General features: G+C 46.6%; 2 protein-coding genes across 2 annotated transcripts; both read right to left on the reverse strand.

The window, feature by feature from the left end:
• Positions 1-1,949: 1,949 nt before the first annotated feature.
• On the reverse strand, positions 1,950-17,405 carry LOC127379820 (putative transporter SVOPL). The gene is made up of 12 exons (XM_051607970.1): positions 17,334-17,405; positions 17,106-17,230; positions 15,566-15,629; positions 14,419-14,544; positions 13,073-13,201; positions 11,387-11,460; positions 9,663-9,865; positions 8,366-8,477; positions 6,903-6,984; positions 5,386-5,475; positions 4,965-5,078; positions 1,950-2,092 (listed from the first exon to the last, which is right to left on the reverse strand). Exons 1-12 carry the CDS (start codon positions 17,403-17,405, stop codon positions 2,081-2,083), a joined length of 1,203 nt encoding a protein of 400 aa, XP_051463930.1. The 3' UTR covers positions 1,950-2,080.
• A 341-nt stretch (positions 17,406-17,746) lies between these two features.
• Positions 17,747-20,184, reverse strand: LOC127384609 (putative transporter SVOPL). Its single transcript, XM_051619319.1, has 3 exons — positions 20,106-20,184; positions 18,945-19,036; positions 17,747-17,956 (listed from the first exon to the last, which is right to left on the reverse strand). Exons 1-3 carry the CDS (start codon positions 20,182-20,184, stop codon positions 17,747-17,749), a joined length of 381 nt encoding a protein of 126 aa, XP_051475279.1.
• Positions 20,185-20,708: the final 524 nt, after the last annotated feature.

Raw genomic sequence — 20,708 nt, forward strand, 5'->3', positions numbered from 1 at the left:
TGGTTGTTTCTGCCCTCAGAGATTGCAGAGGTAGAGAAGTACTTGTCTTTGGTTGCCCCAGCTAATGGTTTATACTCTTCATTTATGTCATCTTCAATGAAAACTGACCTTTTGGGACAGCAGGCAGTATTTTGGATTAATTGAGCTCTCGTTGTGCCAGGATTTTGTACATGGAATTGTGAAGACAGCTGAGAGTACACAAGCCTGCTTTCGACTTGTTCTGTAGCACTGATAGGGTGCTGTGGATAGACAGATCATTGAGGAGACTAGAAACAAGGGCTGCTTTTGCCTCCCTGCTGTGCATGTATGCAATCATTAAAAAAGGCCCTTTTTTGTGCTTCTCACCAGGTGAGATGGTACCTCCCTGCTTTTCTTTATCTTAGGGTGGCACTGCACACTTTATTTGTGTGGACATTCAACAGTGTACATTTCAAAAGAACACTCAGCTGTGTTTGCAGCAGGCCTCTGACATAGCTTTTGAAATGCCATGATGATTTGTTGTGTTTTTTTTAAGCTGCACAGAGTATTTATTTTCCTCTTTTTTTTTTTTTTTTCTTGGTAAATACCTGAAGAGAGTTTGTTGTAGTAATTTTTACTACCCTAGGGTACCAGAAAAAAAGGGAGGAGACGTGAAGGAGCAGAATGGGGCAAGGAGGGAGACCATTCCAAGAAAACATGTGAACAGTGCACACTGCAGTAGCACAGACCTAAAATTAAGAGGCACTGCCATTGCAGCATGTTTGTGGACCTTAAGTTGCAAGAAATGTGGCCAGCAAGACAAGGGAGGTGATTCTGCCCCTCTACTCTGCTCTGGTGAGGCCACACCTGGAGTACTGTGTTCAGCTCTGGAGCCCTCAGCAGAGGAAAGACATGGAGCTGTTGAGGGTCCAGAGAAGAACCAAGATGATCAAAGGGCTGGAGCACCTCTGCTATGAAGACAGGCTGAGGGAGTTGGGGCTGTTCAGCCCAGAGAAGAGAAGGCTCCAGGGAGACCTTATAGCAGCCTTCCAGTACTTGAAAGGGGCTGCAGGAAAGCTGGGGAGGGGCTTTTCATCAGAGAAGATAGTGATAGGACAAGGGGGTAATGGTTTTAAACTGAAAGAGGGGAGATTTAGGTTAGACAGCAGGAAGAAATTCTTCACCATGAGGGTAGTGAGGTGCTGGAATAGGTTGCCTAGGGAGGTTGTGGAAGCCCCTTCCTGGAGTTGTTTAAGGCAAGGTTGGATGGGGCTTTGTGCAGCCTGGTCTGGTGTGAGGTGTCCTTGCTCATAGCAGGGTGTTTGGAACCTGATGATCTTTGGGGTCCCTTCCAACCTTAACCATTCTGTGATTTAAGTATGGAGTTAGACACCGATATAACTTCACACTCAAGTTTTGTTCTCCCAGCAGAAAATAGCGGAGAGAGAAGCAAGATGTAGTCCTGCAGTCCAGTTACTTAACCCGTTTGCTGTAAGCTGTTTGAAATGTCTCTGTTTAAATAATCCACTGGAAAAGTCTGACTCAGCTTGCATTTTATGGTCTTAAATGTCACCCTAAGAAGCTTCAGATATTGCCGCTACAATCAGGTTTGAGATGTTAAATTTAACTACTTTAATGCAGCTGCTACATGCACAAATAGTTCAGGAATGCTCTTTTTTTTTAAAAAAAAAAAAAAGAACCCACTATATTCTTTCAAGTGGCTATGGCATAAACTGCATCTAGTTCTGCCCTCGTGCCCCGCCCCCCCCCCCCCCCCCATGGCCTCACTCCAGTGAATTTTGGCTATTCCCTCCCTTGTTTTTTTATTTTGGTGTGTGGAATGGCACTACTAATAGCACTACTGGTAAAGAGTCTCCACCCTGTTTTACGGGACAGGTAGAAAGCATCTTTTTATTGCATCATAAGAAAGGGAACGTTCTTGAGAAATCTGGCAATAAAAGCCATAGCCCGTACACTGTTTGGTTGCAATTATTTATTTATTTATTTTTAATAATGGATACGGTTTGGAGAAGCAATCAACATCAAATGCAGCTCACAGGAAATGACAGATTCCAAAGGTTTATTTTTCTTTCCTACCCAGTCCAACATCAAACGCTCACTTTCATTTTACTTGCTAAAAAGAAGGGGAAAAATAGATTAAATTAATAAAAGGCACAGGAAAACCAACAGAAATGGATGCAGAGGAAAATAGTATGCATTTGGTTCTGTCTGAAAGGTCTTGCCTCTGACAGGCACTCGTCCCCACAACTGCTTTGAGGGTGAAGTGATGCTGTCCTAATAAACTGAAACAAGTAGATAAGCTGTTTATTTGTCTAGATTTCACAGAAAGTTACGTTTCTCTGGTTGGTTCATTCAGACTTAGTTTTATGAAACACATTTATTGCCAAGAGCCTGAGGCCTAAAGACTGCTATGTTAAAAGCTTTTATGTGATGTATTTAAATTCTTATATAGATTGGAATGACTGTGCTGTGTGAGGCCCTTGGACAATATGTTCAACAATCACGATCCAGCAGTCTCTGAGTGACTGTACACAAATGTGGTCTCTGAAATGACCACGAGATAAGAGTGAGCAAGTTTAATTTAAGATCTAATGATGGCTTCTCTGAGTACTCGTGTAGTTCTGCAGATTTTTATTTTTCTGTCCTTTTAACTTGTGCATGTAAAGGGCAGCAGCTGGAGCTTGTAACTCACTTGTAGCAAGGATAATAATGCTATTAAGTCCCTAGGAAAAGGGGGGAGGGGGGTGTCCCATTAAGGAATCATTATACTTGTATTTCTCTCAACCACTATTAGCTAAAGTTAATCCAACTATAGTTGAATCAAAGCTGCTGCTTTTTTTTTTTTTTTTTTTTTTTTTTAATGCCTGGAACAGTTTTAATTAAGTGCTTTGCTAGGTAATTCTTGTAAATCCAACCATTTGAAGGCCTAAGTGGCTCTCTGACCTCTGCCATGTGGTTAAATTTCACCCACAAGGGAAGAATAGCTTGCTTTGACGACTTACAGAATCATAGAATCACTAAAGTTGGAGGGGACCTCAAAGATCATCAAGTTCCAACCCTCCTGCCATGAGCAGGGAACCCTACCACTAGACCAGGTTGCACAAAACCTCATCCAACCTGGCCTTACAAACCTCCAGGGATCGGGCATCAACAACCTCCCTGGGCAACCCATTCCAGTTCCTCACCACCCTTATAGTGAAGAATTTCTTCCTAATATCTAACCTAAATCTCCCCTGCCTCAGTTTAAAACCATCACCCCTTGTCTTATCACTGTCTTCTCTGATGAAAAGCCCCTCCCCAGCTTTCCTGTAGCCCCTTTCAAGTACTGGAAGGTGCTATAAGGTCTCCTCTGAACCTTCTCTTCTCTAGGCTGAACAGCCCCAACTCTCTCAGCCTGTCTTCATAGCAGAGGTGCTCCAGGCCTTTGATCATCTTGGTGGCCCTTCTCTGGACCCTCTCCAATGGGTCTATATCTTTCTTGTGCTGAGGGCACCAGAACTGTACACAGTATTCCAGGTGGGGTCTGACCAGAGCAGAGCAGAGGGGCAGAATCTCCTCCCTGGCCCTGCTGGCCACACTTCTTTTGATGCAGCCCAGGATGCAGTTGCTCTCTGGGCTCCAGCACACACTGGTGGCTCATGTCAAGCTTCTCATCAACTACCACCCCCAAGTCCTTCTCCTCAGGACTGCTCTCCAGACATTCTTCACTTCTTAAACCGGTATTTCCCCACAGTCTTTTATGGAATATTATATAGATACTTTAAATGATAGTAAAAAACCCCAAACAAACAAGCATTTCTAAAAGACATGCATTTAAAAAAGCAGGCAATGATTACTATGCTGTTTTCCTGAAAACCTTAAGGTAACTGGCCCATGCACCTTGGGGAAACCTTAGAAGACGTGACACAATGAACCTAAGTGAGTGTGTGTGTGTTTATATATACGATTTTTAAAAAAGTGGTTCTGAATACCACATAAAACTGTTTGATCAAACCTCTATCTTGCTCTAGGCTGCTAAATACCATGGATTATTTAGCCCATGGTCTTCTCATTTATACAGGTAAGACTGCAGAATAACAGGCAGTGTGATATGGGTGTACTGTACACATATCAAAATTTCCATGCTAGTATAGCTGGATTGACTAATAACAGACTTGCTCATCACCTCCTGTAATTAAGACGAGTGTGATCTGTGCATGGGAGGGTGAATTTAACCTTCACCCTTAGTCTTTTAGCTGACTACTTTTTGGGAACCACTAGCCACAAGGGCTTCACTAACAGGATGTTGCATTTGGGGCTTTTCACTTGAATTTGATGAAGAAATGGCTTTAGGAGTTTAAGGTATCACTTGTATCTGCTGTCCCCTCTCCCTGCAGCACAGGCAGAACAGAATGTGTGCTGGTGAAGCAGGAACTTCCAAGTCAGGACTGGAGATATTAGCAAAGAGGTGATTACACTAGCTGAAGCTTGCATGAGGTAGCTGGGGCTGGGGTGGGTCTCCCGGGTTTTTTTTACAGTGAGAGGAAATGGCGTCAAGTTGCACCAGGGAAGGTTTAGATTGGATATTAGAAAAAAAAATCTTTACTGAAAGAGCAGTCAAGCATTGGAACAAGCTGTCCAGGAAAGTGGTGGAGACACCATCCCTGGGGGTGTTAAAAAAAAGGTCAATATGGCACTTCAGGCCATGGTTTAGTGGGCATGGTCATGTTGGGTTGACAGCTGGCCTTGATGATCTTAACAGTCTTTTCTAACCTTAATGATTCTATGAATCTATGCATTGTTCTTTTATGAGATGCTGAACTTTAGGCAACTGGAGTGAGTTATTTAAGCTGCTGCAAAAGCACCGTTCCTGTGCTTGCCTGTCAGGCCTTACTTTGGCTTATGAACCATCAGAGGAGTTTGGTTTGGGATCTAGTTGAATCATAATCTACAAGTTTCTAAATAGCATTTAAATACCCAGGAGCTCCTGGAATGGTAACACAAACCTGCAGTGCCCTGCCCTTGGTCTCGATGGGCAGCGTGACCGCTGAGATTGCGCAGACGACGCACACAGATGCAAAAAGACAGAGGGCCCCAATGAAGGAAACACTCATGAGAACCTGCAGGCAAAACAGTTCAAACATCAGCTCAGTGGTATGGGGGTTAATTAGGAAATAAGGAGTGAATAAAGGACCACAAACACCTGAGAGACTTCACAATAAGAGAAACAATGTCTTACTAACTTAACAGCTTTCAGAAAGTAATACTAGCAAGCTAAGCCCTGGGATGAGGTTTGGGCAGACAAAGACCATAGAAGTTGGGAATTCCCTATTTTTTTTTTTTTTAAATTAACTTCAGGAGCTTCTTTCTATATTTGATAGCCATGGTAGGCACAATGTTTACCAACAACATCAGACATGCTCTTACTTGTGCTATAAATGGGGCCACCATAGCTCCAACACGGCACAATGACCCGCTTGTTCCCATCCCCAAGGCTCGCATTGGGGTGGGGTAAACCTAAAATATGCCAGAAAGAAATCAGATTAGTGCAACAACAATCTGTGATGTGTGTCCTTATTTCTCTTCTTTTGTTTTCATTTTTTGCAGAGCAACCTATTACATTATCAAAGGCAGCTAGTAGGATAAGATATGAAAATAAATTAAGGCTCCTTTGAGCCTAATTTGTGCCATTACAAATCTGACATTTTTTGCCCCAAGTAAGTTTTAGAGCAAGTCAATCAAAGCTGGATTCTCCTGCTGCTTGCTCCTTGCCCTACTTCCTGCTTCCCCCATTTTCTCCCAGCTGTGCTGGGCAGCTCACATCAAAGTCACAAAGGATATGATGGGTGCTAAAGGAAGAATTAAATTTATATTGCCCTGCCCTGTATCTGGGAAGCAGGAAGAAAGGATATTGTTTGCAGCCTTCTAGACCGCATATTTATTTGTATCAACAACACTTTTGTTTAGAAGGAGGAAAAAGAAAAAAACAGATCCCAGTAAGAAAACCCCAGGCTTAGAAGAATGTGCTTTGTGTATTTTCTTTTTCACATCTTCTAAACACCTGTGCCAATAAAACACTTAAGCATGTGTTTTGCTTAATGCCTGTTAATAGAGTTTAGTAAGTACACTCATGTAAGCCTTTGTTTAAATACTTTCCTGGGCCAAGCCAATGGAGGTAAGGTAATTACAGAGGGGGCCCAGGCATGTGGCTGGAAAGGAGATTTGGGGTTGATCATTGATTAAATGTTGAGTATTATTGATTTGTGACATGGCTATTGCAGCAGTGGTCTTCACATCAACATCATCCAGTTCAGGACTATTGAAACATCGATATTAATCAAGCCTGGAGTGTACTTAAATAATATAGTGTGCTATTAAAAGAAGGGTGCTACTTGTGTTTGCTTTTTATCACTTTACTCAATCTGCAAGGCAGTACACTTAACTCCACACAATTGTTTTAAAGAAGCCCCACACAACAAAAACCCCCAACAATGCATACTTAACCCACAGATCTCATGACTCCAAAGGTGTGTGAAGGACAAGCTCTCTTAAGGAATAAAACTATTTGCAGACAGAACACAGCAATTTCCATTAAGTGGAAAAAATGGTATTTTCTAACTTTGGCGGGGTTGTGGAGGGGCAAGATAGTGAATTTTGGAAGATGCTGGCACATAACAACCTCAAGAATAGCGTTTTTTACTGGCTGGCCAACAGGTGGCTCATCGGGGCATTGCTTTCCTCTTCCACTTGCTCTTGACAGCTCCAATTAGTTTTCTAATTCCTTCTCTGATCTTTCATAGGAAAACAGAGTGGCCAGGAAGCCAGAGATACTTAGATCAAGTAAGGTGACTCTAACTAGTCAATAAGTATGGCAGCATTACTGAGAATGGGCAAAAGGTCTTTGATGCCCCAGAGCAGCTTACCGTACTTTCAGGAGGACCCACCTCTGCTGTGTAAATGTAGATGGTGTTGAAGTTTGCTGAAACCAAGGCACGCAGCATGAAGAGAAACCCAGTCATGCCTGTGCTAGAGAGAAAAAGCCAAGTGGAGCAAAAAGTTAGTATGTCTGAGCAGTGATGAGCAGAGACACAGCCTCATCTGTTCAGCACGCTAAGGCTTTTACCTGCTTAATATAATGCAAGAATAAGGAAAAGTTAATTGTTGACAAGTATAGTCTTTCTTCAGTCCATTGGCAAGGCATGTTTGACAAGAGGCTGTTGCATTTTAGGTTTCCTTTAGGCTGGTGTTAGAGGCTGAAGGGAATGATCAGAACAGGACCATCCTGGCCCAGCTGATGCCTTCAGTACTATGGTCAAGTCTGACTTCCAGCCTAGCCCACACTTTTGGCTCCTCTGTAAAATTGTTGCAAGCAGACATGATGGCCCAGGCTCAATTTCAGGGAGAAGTGGGAAGGAAAAAAAAAAAAAAAAAAAAAAAAAGGCAATAATAGCCATACAGAAGCCTTAGTGGATGACTGGCAGCACAGTCACAGGGGCTGATATAGCTTAACAACTATTTGCAGCCTCCCACTCCAGCTACCAGCCAGTTCAGAGGAAACTTCAGCTCAAAGCTGTCCTGATTTTCAGTGACCTTTGAGCTCTGCCAGCTTGAGGGGTGTGGGGGGGTGTCTTTCTTACACATCCTCACAAATCAACCTGATAATTACAGCACTCATAGCAGCCTTTCCCCTTGATGTCTGGAGCTCCTCATGAAGTGCCTGATGGTACAAATTAGAGAAGATACAGGTAGGATAAGAGAAAATGGACTCAAGTTGCACCAGGGGCGGTTTAGGTTAGATATTAGAAGAAACTTCTTCACTGAAAGGGTAATTAAACACACCAGTAGGTTGCCCAGGGAGGTGGTTGAATCACCATTCCTGGAGGTGTTTAAAAAACAGAAAGATGTGGTAATAAGGAGCATGGTTTAAGCACTGGACTTGGTAGAGTTAGGTTAATGGTTGGTAGAGCTAGGTTAATGGTTGGTAGAGTTAGATTATGGTTGGACTCGATGATCTTAAAGGTCTTTTCCAATTAGAACGCTTCTGCAGCATTGCCAAAAACAAAGGGGCAAAGGAAAGAGACTGAAAGAAAAATATTACTTCTTTCTAATGGATGTTGATCATATAATTTTTCATTTTCTAGACTGTACTAGAAAGCAGTTAGTTGTATGCTCAGGGGAAGCTATATGGTCTCAGTCATACCAGTGAGTTGCTCTGCACACCACTGCGCCACAGGTTCTGCCGCAGCTTTCCCAGGAAGTGCAGGGAGCTAGTCAGAGGGGTTGGGTTTTTTTCTTTCAGATGACAAGAATCACTGGCTTGATCAACTGGTGACCTGAGAGGTACTGTCCTCTGTGTTGCGTGCCTCCCCTTGCTCCCCAACAAGACCCACATGCTGATCCAGACTACCTTGAGGTGCAGATATTAAGGAGAAGAAAGAACAGCGCCGTGCATCCCATGGTGATACACAGGCTCAGGCGTCTTCCAAGGAAATTGATGCCAAGAATGTTCAAAGGATTTACTAAAGACAAAAAGGAAAGCCATAAATTTTTAGATGACCTAACTGCAATAGTTGTCCGTCTTCATAAACCTTAAGCAGCATGCCTCAAAATCACCCCTCTGTATCCCCAGCACCCACCAAACACACTAAAAAAATGCACAAGCCCTATTAATTCTCTTCCTGTACCCAAATTCTATAATTTTCCCTATCTGTTTTGTTTGTCCTTCCTCTTAGAGGATGAAAGTGTCTCTGAAACTGCCTTGCCATACTGGAGCAGGATACCAGTGCTGGTCCTGAGCCATGCATAGCACAGGCAAGGAAGGCACCTGCTGGGTGAACACTGCTGGTCTGGGTGATTTTGATCCCTGTGGCCATGGTCTAACCAAACACTGGGGCCCAGAATGTACCATTTTGAGTCCCACCATGAGCCAGGAGACAAGCCAGCACCTGAATGCACCACTGGAGTGGTCCCAGCAGGGGCTGCACCTGCAGGATGCAGCACGTGGTCACTTTGTAGTTCAGATGCTGAAACATGAACCAGGGAAAACCTTCACCTCTCCAGCAGTGTTACAATGCTAGATCCACACACAGTGCCAGGCTCTCTTACAGGTGCCAAATGGGTGTCTTTGGGCCATCCTGTCATCCCCCAGTACTCCCAGGCAGGCTGCATGAGGAAGCATTTTGGTTTGCTGGGGATTCCCTGGGCACTTTGGAATTTACTGTAGCACTCAGCACGGGACCTACTCCTGAGACCACAACTCTTGGGAAGTAGGGCAGTTGTGCAGTGCATTCAATTACATCAATCTGATTATTTGATATCCTTGCTTATTTAATCACTTTCCAAAAACTATGTCTGAGAATTTGGGAAGCCAGGCTCATTTCTGGGAAGTTAGGAGCCATTTCCCCTGGACTTTAACCAAGGGTGATGGAACTGCAAAGGAGATCTTTGTCTCTGCTGTTGCGTGAACTTGTCCTGCCCATCAGAAGCTGAATTACTCACCTGGGGAGCAATTCCCTCCCTTGCCTCTTGCCACCAGCTCACGGTCTGTGTCCCAGACCTTCATTTGAAGAACCTGTGCCTGGCACTTGCCGGCAGCGTCGAGGACATTTCAACCCCCGGCACACCTTGAGGTGCATGCCCAGCTGAAAGCAGCAAGGAACAGCTGGCTCGCCCAGGGGACCAGCAGGGCGGGGAGGGGAGTTTACGTGCGATCTCTCCCGCGGTGCTGATGATCATGGTCTGGTAGGCTGCGGGTCCCAGGAAGCGGCAGTGGCAGGGGCTGTGGGTCTCCTCAGAGGCCAGGCTGGGGCCCGGTGCCGGGGCTGCTGCGGCGCCACAGACCGGGTCCCGCTCCAGTAACTCGGTGCTGGCCAAGATGACGCCGTAATAAGCAAAAGCTATGCCGAGCCTGTGGGGCAGAAGGGTGCTGTGAGCAGCAGCAGTGGTGGGGAAGCGGAGGAAACTGAAATGCAGCAGGGTTTGGGTGCTCTGGGACCCCAACGGAGTGCCGCAGCTTTAACACGTTGTGTGATGGACCCCCTTCGCCTGACCCCAGTGGTGACCCAGGCACCCATGTAGCACACCACTACCACCTCTGTCCATGCATGTCTCTTCCTTGGAGGATCCCAACCCAGCTCATAGCTCAGCTGTTTGGCTGCCCTTCATGCTGTTTCTTGCTCTCTTCAGTCCCTTTCCTCACACAGGGCTGTAATTGGAGACGGTTCCAAATCATCCCTTGCCCAAGGATGGCCTGACCAGGGAATCTCACCATCAGCCCCGATGCTTACAGCCCACATAAACTGTCCAGGGTTGGTTTTGTTTTGTTTTATTTTTAAATCCTTATCCTTTCTGCCCAGAAATTTTTGAAAGGACTTTTCATTAACTGGCTGGAGAGGCTCACATCGCACTCTGGCTGGCTGTCAGGAGCACAGCATCGGTGATGGCAGCCTGACTGTATCATTATCAAGTAATTCAGCAGGCACCTCATCATAAGCTGGTGGAGATGCAATTTTCACTTTTTTTATCCCTGCTGGCAGTTTCAGAAATGAGCAGTAAAATCTGGTCTTGCAAATGAGCTGCCTGGGGAGGCAGAGGGATGCTCAGGACACAGGGGGGCAGGAATGCAAACTTGAGAACATGCCAGCAACTCCTTGGGGGATTAGGAGAGGATTAAAAGACAAAAAGAAAGGTATTTCATAAGATGTACAATTTAAGGAGGGGGGGAACCCATAAAAAAATAACGGCCTGACTTAGCAACATTTTGGGTCAATGAGTTCCCATGGACCCATTATTTATACATTGCCATTCCAGACAGCAAAGTCAATGAAACATATGATACATCCAGCTACTGGGAACATTGCATGTGGAACCCATCCCTCTTCTACCATAATTTTCCCCAGCCAGTGGCACTGGCAGCAGTTAATGTGTTGCTGTTGGAGCCCTATTTCACTGATCCACTGGCTGGCCTGCAAAAGTGGGTGGTGCATTTGTCCTCCTCTCAGCAAGAACACATTCACCCGAAGAAGGAAAGCAGAGCCACAGGCACACGGCTGGCACATGCTGCAGGCAGGCATGGGCTCTCTCCTGTGGCTCTCCTCTGGTTCCTACCCCACCTCTCTGAGCTGCCCTGTCCTGAGGAGGGACTCATGGCATCCTGCAATGTCCTGGATATTCAGACTTTTTCTGCCTATGTTAACACCAACTGGCACAGGGTGTCTGAGGCATGGACTGAGATCAAGACAAGCCTACAATGACCCATGCCCACATCCAGCTGCAAAGAATCTGCAGCCACCTCTCTAGGCAGAAATGGTGCTTTGTAAAGGAAGAGTAAATGGAGCTTCTTCCCCATTCAACTGAGAGAATGAGCTGACAAGCGAGAAAAAAAAAAACACAAACCAAACCAACCAAACACTAAACAACTTTTTTTTACCATATGATCCATATCTGCAAAGTGGTTCTGAGGTATTTGGGGTGGAAGAGGTCCTTGAATCTTCCTCTCCTTTCCTGCAAATCATTTGACAGAAACAAAAGTTTTTAAAAAGGCATCTTTTATACAGGGGCAAGTGTTCTGCAGCAGCAGCTGGCACCCCAGGCTTCTGATGGCACAGACAGACAGATGGTGCAACAAAGCACCCCATCAGCCCTCCAGAGAGGAAAGCCCCTCTTCCCAAAGGAGGCCTGCAGAAGGACACACTGCAAAGGATGGAGGGAAAGAGAACACCCTGAACACTTCCAGCCCCCACAGGCCCCCGCAGCTCCCAGCAGTCTGTCCCCAATATGACCATCACAGTGCCAGAGAAGGACCTGGTTGCTGTTGGGAGCCAGCACTGCTGGAGCTGCTGGTAGCTCCCCTTGCCTCACAGGCTGGAGAAGGGGCCTAGTGTCCACTTCTCTGCCTGTGGAGCAAGTCTGTGGCCACATACATCTTCCCGGGAGGCCTGAAATCCCAGTGAGCAGAGAGACAAGCTGTCACTGGGGGGCCTTGCCTGCCTTGCTGCTCTCCAAGAGCCAGCAGCTGCCTCAGTATCCAACCACAGAAGGGAGACAGGTCAACAGGGATGGGTTGGCTTGCTTTTACTTTTATTTTCATCATCATTAGTTAAACCTGACAGGGTGCACAGCTAACAACCCTTCCCACAGTCAACGTGGGTCCATTATATAAACTCAACTAAACTACAGGGAAACTTTAATCCTAATTTATTCCAATAAAATAGCACCATCTTGATCTTGCATGAATTGCTAAGGACAATGCTTTGTGCCTGTGGGACTGAATAAGCAGCAAAGAGGTCCAAGAAAATTACTTAAAAAGGAATTGAATAATAATTTTGAGGTCCTGGACAATAGTTTTGTCCAATTTTCCTCTCTTGGCAGTCAAAGGAGCCACCTGAATAATTCCTCTTACTCTGCAACCAGCAGGGTCCAGACTGGGGGCAAGAGGGAGCAGGCTAAGGAAGGGGCCCTGGCCCCCAACTCTTCTCCTGCCATGCCTGCAACACTCATACATGCTTTTGGGCATTTTAGACCAGTAGTGATCAACTCCTGAGCTGCTCAGCTGATTACAGGCCTCTCCTGCTTTGACCCTCTTCTACTGCTCTCTGGCTCCATGCTCAGGTACCTGGAGTGCTGGGACCCAGAGGACAAGCCTGGCCAGGGGCGGGAAGAAACCTCTGTAGGTGGTGGGTTGACCTCACCTCAGTGACCCTTGCAGCCTCACCAGTCACAGCCCTGAGAATGAGCCCAAAGGGCAGGACCCAGGTCTCATGGCACAGGGGACACCCCTGGTGGATGGATGGGGAATAAAGAAAACACTTTGCCAGGAACCCTTTTTGTGGTAAAGGAAGCAGATCCTTTCTCAGCATGATATTTTTCTGAGCGAACACAGAGAATGCAAAAAAAAAAAAAAAGGCAGAAAACTCAATTCCATTTTGAGGGCCAAGATTACTATCTCTCCAAAAGAAAATGACATCTTAATCATCACATTCAGTAGTTGTTTGGAAAGAAACCAGGCAAGGAGAGGAAGAGATGTGCTTGGCGATCCTGCTCCCTCCCAGAACACCAGATGCTGGCAGCTCTATGTGGGAAGGAGGTGCCAGGCAGCCTTGTGGGTTCCTCTTACCTTGGGGGAATCTTTCAGCACCCCCTCGGGCATTGCTGCCTTGTTAATCTTGGCTATCCTCTGCAGTGTGGCCAGGGCAGCTGCTGTATTTCCTGTGGAGATGTTGTATCGCGCCGACTCCGGGATGAACTGAAAGCGAAGTGCCATCAGAGAACCTCTCTGCACCTTTCTGTCCATCCAGCCCTACTCTCAGCTTCCCGCCACGCCCAGGAGCCTGGCCAGGTTACCACAAGGCACCACCTGAGCTGGCAAAGCCTTTTGCTTGTCCTCCTTCCCAGCCATGGCCTAGGGCACCCCCGCATGTCTCAGCTCCCCATGCCCCATGCTGGGGGGCTCACCCTTCTCAATAAACCCATTTTGTCGTCCAGCTCACAGCAGTCTGCTACTGAGCCACCTGTGGAAGCACTTGTGAAAGGTGGGAGCCAAAGACACAACGTTTCGCAAAAACAACCCGTAAATACATTGAAGTTCTGCAACAGGATGAGGCACGTGTCACTTACTAAAGCAAAAGACTTGGAAGACTCAACAAGGCCATTAAAAAAAGGAAGATATGGATGAAATTTAAAAACAAACTCACCGCTCACAAGCATTTCCAACATTCACCCATACCTCGTGCTCCTCCCAAAATAAAATATCTTTTCATTAAACGATGGCTCTATTAAATTATACACTATTATTTATTGAAATACAAATTAAATACTCCTTTTTAAAAGGTATGTATACTGACTGCATATTTTTCTCTTCTAGATTAAAACTTTTGCTACTTTTTTTTTTCTGGCACAAATAATCAGGGAAACCAAATGTCAAAGCTACACAAGTGGACATTCACAGCAACCTTGCATTTGCCTGCCCAGGTAGCACCCCAGATCAGCTTGTGCATCCATTCTACTGCAGGAAGGGATTTTGCATCTGCATGACTTGCACCAGCCGTAACTTAGCACCGCAGGGCCCATGAGCACTGTAAGTAGGGATTTTCCACATCACTTCCCAGAAATAAGGTGGTCCTCATGTCCGAGGCTGCTATTTCTGAAGCATGAGTAGACCTAAGGAAGTCGTGGTTGGCTCTGGCACCCATTTGGTGTGTAAACATTTTACTAAGGTTTCTTTTCTCAGCCCTAGCAAATGTAAAGACTGAAGAAGATGTGCTGAGGCCATCTCCTGGTCTGCAGCCTCCCCAGGCCATCAGGAGCTTCCCAAGCCACCCTGGTGAAAGGATTGCAGCGGTGAAGGAAAGACACAAGGACAGCCCCAGGCTCATGAGGGGTGGAGGGCGATGCCTGTTGGTGCCTGGGCAGATGCCAGGCTGGGGGTGGTGCTGCAGGAATTGGGGAAGGGGCTTTTCCTACCTTGAACACCAGGATGAGCAAGATGCCAGGGATGGAGGCAACTCTGATTAGCCACCGCCAGCCAATGGTTGGGTTCACCACTGATGCCAGCCCAATGATTAACAAGGATCCTGCCAACCAAAATATCTTTCCAAGGGAAAGAGAGAGGTTAAAACATGAACGCAGGACAATGATTTATTTTCCCCCCTCTGGTTTGGTTCCACAGACAGATGGGGATCTGTGCTGGGGAATGCTGTGGTTCAAACTGAGCCATCCTGCAGCTGTTTGAGAAGCTGAGCTTGAGTTGGACAAAAGAAAGAGAGACAGACAAGGATTTGGGGAGGGATGGCTGAAGATAGTCTTAATTAGCTCCAGATGAAAACAGATAACTTGCTGTGGCTCCCATTGTACTTAAAGCCACATCTTTTGTCCGTCCAGTTGCTTCTCTGTTGAAGCCCATGTCCCTGAATTTTCATCTTGGCTAAATCTCTGCAAGGAAACAAGCACTGAACGCAAAATTGGGCCAGATCTCTGCTGTTGGAAGTTAGTGAGTCTCCAGTGGACTCAATGCCAAGTTATACCAATAGAGAATTTGGCCCCTGTTCTGCAACTAGACATAGTACTCCAAGTGGGGTCTCACAAGACTAGAGGGGGAGAATTATTTCTTTCAACCTGCTGGTCATGGACATGGTCAGCTTTCTGGGCTGCAAGCACACATTGCTGGCTCATGTTGAGCTCTTCATCAGCGAACACCTCCCAAAGACAGGAGGGCTAAGCCCAGGCTCAGAGGGGGCTGGTGGTGCCGCTAGCCCCAGGGCTTGCTGGAAAGCCCATTGGCACTGTCCCCATTAGAGCAGACAGTGGGGTTATTGACAGGGCAACCAAGAGGCCAGGTGTCAGCCATCACTCAAAGTCCCCATGCAATGTTTGGAGCATCCAGTGATGTGAGAACATAGTGCTTCTCTTCTGCAGGCAGCTGCCAGTGTACATCCTTAATAACGCAGAGGCCGTGCTGCAGGGTGCAGGAGGCAGCAGGCACGTGCTTGGACTATGAGTGTGAATGCTCTGGGAGAAAGGTTGGTGTGCTGGAGATCTGGTTTCCAAACAGCAAAAGAACAAATCTCCCAGATTGTGGGGCTAGAAGAAACAGTAACGTGCTCACTCTTACTTGAGATAAGGGCAACATGTATCCTCGGTATTTAGTGGGCAAAAATTCTGTCTTTATGATAAGCCTAGAGAAAAAGAGAGAGAGAAAAAAAAAGGCAGAAATACAGCAATAAAGGGAATTTCTATACTCATCAAGTAGCAGTTCAGCTCAGCTCCATCAGTGCTGGACATTGCTGCCTGTAGACAGAGTACCAACCCACTTCCACCAGTGAGTACCCAAAGATGGGGGAGCCCTGCTTAATACACCTTTCACTTGGGCAGGCACCAAATTACACTCAAGAGAGATGCATGGCATGAATCCCCTCCAGGCGTGTCTGTAGGATACGGCAGGTAAACACTGCAACCTGTGCACCAGGAAACCTACAAGAAGGTCCTGTAGGGTGACTGAGGTGCCAGCACAGATGCAGAGTACGTTTGCAGAAGTGGACAGTTTTTAGTGAATTTTTTTTTTTCATTAAATAAACAGGCCTATTTTTTATCAAATAGTTGGACAGCCCTTGGGGGAGGGCCTGGCACTGGCATCTCTCAGGTTCACAGGTGTGAGTTGTGCTTCCTTGGCTGGAAAGAGAGAGGGGTGGGGAGAGACCCGTCTTGGCTCCTGTCTCAGATACTGAAGTGTCTTATCAAATCTGCAGTTTCCTCTGCTCATTAGCAAGCTCTGTGGCCAGGGACCAGGGGCTCTCCTGCAAGAGCGGGAGGCCTGGGAGCTCAGCAGATGCACAGCCTGAGTGAAGAGGGCATTCTCCCAAAAGCACCCTTCTGTCCTTCACTTCAGCACAGGGCTCTTGGGTCAATGTGACCAGCTTTATGCTTTCCTGCATGGTCAGTGACCAGGCTTTGAGGAACCACAGAAGATGTTGAAATGTTGCATTTGCTTCCTTGAGAGAGCCAAAAGAAATAATTTATTTTGTCAGGCCCCTAGCGAAGTGGTTGTTAATACTGCAAACTTCTCCTCTCTCCCTCCACATCCCCCTTTTCTGCTCCACCAGGCCAAAAAGTTTCATTTAAGTGGGAATGTTTTACATCAGTTCAAGAAGAATTTGCTACTTAAGCAGAATTGTTGTGACTTTTTTATGAGGAAGCAGCCTTTGCTCATCTGTTACCTGTCTAATTGTTTTTACAATACATGTTCTTGATAATCCCTCTGTCACAGGCTTAACGTAAACCAGCTGCCCTCTCTATTTCTGGGCTCAGGAGACCTTGGGAACTACAATTTAGATCAATTGACCGGGATTCAGTGAAATTATAGAATGGCATTTTGTTTCAATATGGTGTGGGAATTTGCTCCCCTTTCTACTTCCAGCCCCTGTAGAGGCCCCTTCCCCACCATCTCCTCCAGGTCACTGAGCAGCCATGGCTGATCAGGCTCAGCGCAAGGGAAACTGGGCACCCTGCCAGACTCAGCCAAAATGAGCCAAAGGGCTTTTCTTGCTGTAAATTTTGGACCTCAGCCCCTCTGGGTCCGTGAGTACCTCTGCTAATCTCCTCATGAAGGTTGGCTTGCAGGTGCCCCTGCCATGAGGAGAGAAGCACTGCCTTACCCTTGTGCGTGGCCCGACACGCCACCGCCTACCATGGCCCTTAGGAACACGAACCAGATGTAGGATGGAGCAAATGAGGTCAGCAGGGAGAAATAGGCTGCCCAGAGGAATGAGAGCAGCAGAATCTGAAAAAGGGGCAACATTACAGTCATCAAAACATGGGCTCAGTCAGGTGCATGGCTCCCACCGACCCAGGAAATGGATGTGCAGCCCCTGGTGCTTACTCACCTTCCAGCGACCATACCTGTCAGCCAGGAACCCAAGTGCTATGCTGAAGACCATGTAGCCAAAAAACACCATCTAAGTGGAAGTGAAACACAGCTGTGGAGATCCCACTCCCAGCAGCACCAGGCAGCTCTGCTCTTTGCAGTGTGAGCAGGTTGATAGCTTTCCAAGCAGCGGGATGAACCGCAGCACCCACAACGATGAGCGAGGTGGCTTCAGGGATTTACTTCCTCCATGTGGGTACTCACTGCTTCAAACCTCACAGCTGAGGGCTGGATTGCAAAGACTTCAAAGTAAGAATATGGAAGTGGGGACTTGGTTTGGCATTACAACTCTGGGCAGGGTCATGCAGTCACATCAGCTTGCTTTCTAGTTTTCTAGAGTTGTGATACAGTTCTTGTCCCTGAGAGGAGGCCCTAGGAATTTATTTGGTCCACTGGGAAATGTACTTCACAAAGCCCATGGGAGAGCCCTGGACAATGCCCATGTAGTAGATGACCTGCATGGAGGGAATACAAGCCACTCACCGTTGTCACTAAAGCCACCTGCCAGTCTTGAAGCTGCCACTCGCATCGGATGAAAGGTGACACAACAGCTATTAGCATGATCTCCATGGCTTCAGCCACCTTCAGGAATGAGTGTGCACATTAGCAAGAAGGGAAGACACAAGGAGCCCACAGGGGAACCCCTTAGTCCTACCAAGCCTGGAGCCATGGCAGTTCCACCATGTCCAAACAGCCCTGTGAAGCTATAATGCTTCCATAGTGGTCTGAGCCCTGAGCCTGATCTGAAAGATGTGAAAACTTGAAAACAGGGGAGAAAGGTGCAGCTAGAAAGCAGATAACTAGGTATACTGTGTATCTAGCAAAGCTGGAAAGACTCATCCTTTGCACAGGAGGATCCTACCCAGCTGGGCTAGTGGAAGGTCTTAAAACTATCTCTGGAAACCAAGCTGCTTGGTTAGGTACCTGACAGTGAAATTGAGTATTGAAGATGACCTCTTAAAACTGTTTTTGATTAAAAACTTCATTGCTCCATTGGCTGTTTGCCCCAACATCTGGCTTCAGTTAAGAAATGAGCCTTTCATTTACATATATCTAGAGACTTTTATACCTCAACTGCAGTGATTCTCATGGATATGTCCCCAGTGCATCTTTACCCCAGCCTGGCTTCAGGCTTTTGCCCCAGTTCTCAGATCAGACAATTAACCCAAGACCCTGGCAGTTTGGTATTTTTTCAGGTAGCCAAGGGTGAGAGGAGGGCAGGCCTCCCATGCCAGATTGCAGGGTTTGGGTGCCCTGGGGATGGCATCAGGCTGAATCTAACCCTCAGGCACTACTGAAGATGTGCCCTGTCAGTGCATCAGGGCAGGGGCCAGGCCAGGATGCTCTGGGCCAACATGCTCAGCTTTGCCCTGGAATAAGTCTGATATAAATTCTAGCCAATATTGATTTTGGCTAAAGATAACAACAGCATAACACCTGCTTGAGAAAGTACCTGAAAAAAGAAAAAGAAAAGAGCTGCAGTATAGGCCCATGATTAAAAAAGGCACATCAATAAGGAAAATGAGGAGAACGGTTTTTAGGGCCAGTGCAGATGGCTGCAAATACCCACCCCAGTGCTTCCCATGATCAGGAAAAGCAAGATGTGGAACCTCCCAAACCCAATGGTTTCCACAGCTTCTTCCACTGTAAATGTCTTCTGCCCTGAACACCAAGGAGAAAGAAAGAGACAAAAACCACATAAACAGTCAGATTGTTCCCCCTCTTTCTGAAATTGTTTTCATGCTACTGTTGGACTGCACCAGAAAAAAGGCTGGAAACATTTAGCAGTTGTGTGACCACTGGGCATCCTGGTAGCTGGACATATCAGGGGGCTGCTGAAACAGTAGCCAGTGGAGAAGAGGGCAGGATGGGCATGGGGGAAGGACAGCCTTGTACTGAGTTACTCCAGCTGCTGCAGAAACCCATGGCTGGGACTGCATCTGGGCAATGGTCTACACCCTTCCCTTGCCCAAACTGCCATGAGGCTGAGTCCCTCTGCATCCCTGGGGTTCGAGCTCACTCCCAGCATGGGTGGTGTGAGCTGGGGGCTGCCTCAGGTCCCAGCCCTGCAAGACGAGCACAGCCAGGGACTCTCAGCTCAGTTGCATCTCCTAAGCCTTTATTCCTGACTTTCTCCCCCTATTTCAGGAGAAAATACAGCATCTCAAGGTCAGGGTTGGGATGGCTTTATAAACAGACCTGGCAAAAAGCTTGTAGTATTTGTACAGTTTTAAGCTCTTGTTTAGGTGAAGTCATAGCTGCACAAATTTTTCTGTCAGGCCATTTTTCTCCCAACTAAGTAATCTCAAACCCATCAACATTACATCTGAAATGAAACAGAACTCACTGCAGGATTTCAGGAGAGTATGGGTTTTTCTTGCAGATGCAGAACTTTTTGTTTTATGTTTTTCTACATTTTTTCACTTTAAAATGCTTTTGAAATAGAATACATTGCTATTTTCAAAAACAAAATATCCCAAATGAAAGAATCCTTGAATTACAGTTATAAGAAAATGTTTACATAAAGCAGGGTCCTGGGAAAAACCCATCCAGCTCTTCCTACCACCATAGGTTGCATTCTGGCAGCTGTGATGGGAGAGGAGCAGTATGAAGCTGATTCTTGTAGCTCCATGTAGAGGTTTTAGGCAGCTGGAGTGTCAGGACTGGGGACCCTCCCTCTACCCTGGCTAAATGAGGGCCCAAATTTCTAGTCCTGCCATTACAAACCCACCTTTTGGTGGTTCTTGTCTCTCCGTGTGGATTTCCTCCAAGCCAACAGCATTTTCCACCTCTTTTGGTGTGGTGGCCATCCCAGCTCCTGCTTGGGTCCCCTGTCGCTGTTGAGCAAGACTGGGATTTAAGTGTAAAAACTCTGGACAGTCACAAAACCATCTGAGTGATAAGACAGCAAAGCAGCATCCAGCACTGGAGTGAAAACATCCAGATACGCTCAAACATGGGTTTGTTTCAGGCAGGTCCCTTCCCAGAACATACTTTGTCAAAAATACATAGAGAAATTACAAGAGAAGTCAGATAAACTGACAGAGTTAAGTCACTGCATTGCACTGGATATTTTTAATGGAAGTCCAGGGACTACCTTAGGGAAGACTGGAGACCTGCTAACACAAGACAGCATGTACGACTTCCCTAGCGTGAAGGTGAGTTAAATGCAGAGGCAGCCAAAAGTTGCTGCATCTCCAAGGGCCAAGACATACATGACTGGCAGCAGGTTGCCCCTGATGGAGGCAGAAACTGGTGTCCCTTGGGTCTCCCAGCATACACCCTTAACTCCAGTTGCCTTGGGATGGCATGGCCAGCAAGAGGCAAGTACCAA

The sequence above is a fragment of the Apus apus genome, chromosome 1, assembly GCF_020740795.1.
Source record: "Apus apus isolate bApuApu2 chromosome 1, bApuApu2.pri.cur, whole genome shotgun sequence".
NCBI lineage: Eukaryota > Metazoa > Chordata > Aves > Apodiformes > Apodidae > Apus > Apus apus.

What these genes read in the sequence shown, in the direction of transcription:
- LOC127379820 (XM_051607970.1), bottom strand. Translation starts at nt 17,405, where the DNA reads ATGGTGTTTTTTGGCTACATGGTCTTCAGCATAGCACTTGGGTTCCTG. An exon ending in CTTAATATCTGCACCTCAAG is followed by an intron (nt 6,985 to 8,365) that starts GTAGTCTGGATC and finishes TTTTCTCTCTAG; the next exon opens with CACAGGCATGACTGGGTTTC. An exon ending in TGGCCCCATTTATAGCACAA is followed by an intron (nt 5,079 to 5,385) that starts GTAAGAGCATGT and finishes TTTTGCCTGCAG; the next exon opens with GTTCTCATGAGTGTTTCCTT.
- LOC127384609 (XM_051619319.1), bottom strand. Translation starts at nt 20,184, where the DNA reads ATGGCCACCACACCAAAAGAGGTGGAAAATGCTGTTGGCTTGGAGGAA. An exon ending in GAGACAAGAACCACCAAAAG is followed by an intron (nt 19,037 to 20,105) that starts GTGGGTTTGTAA and finishes CTTGGTGTTCAG; the next exon opens with GGCAGAAGACATTTACAGTG. An exon ending in TGATCATGGGAAGCACTGGG is followed by an intron (nt 17,957 to 18,944) that starts GTGGGTATTTGC and finishes TCATTCCTGAAG; the next exon opens with GTGGCTGAAGCCATGGAGAT.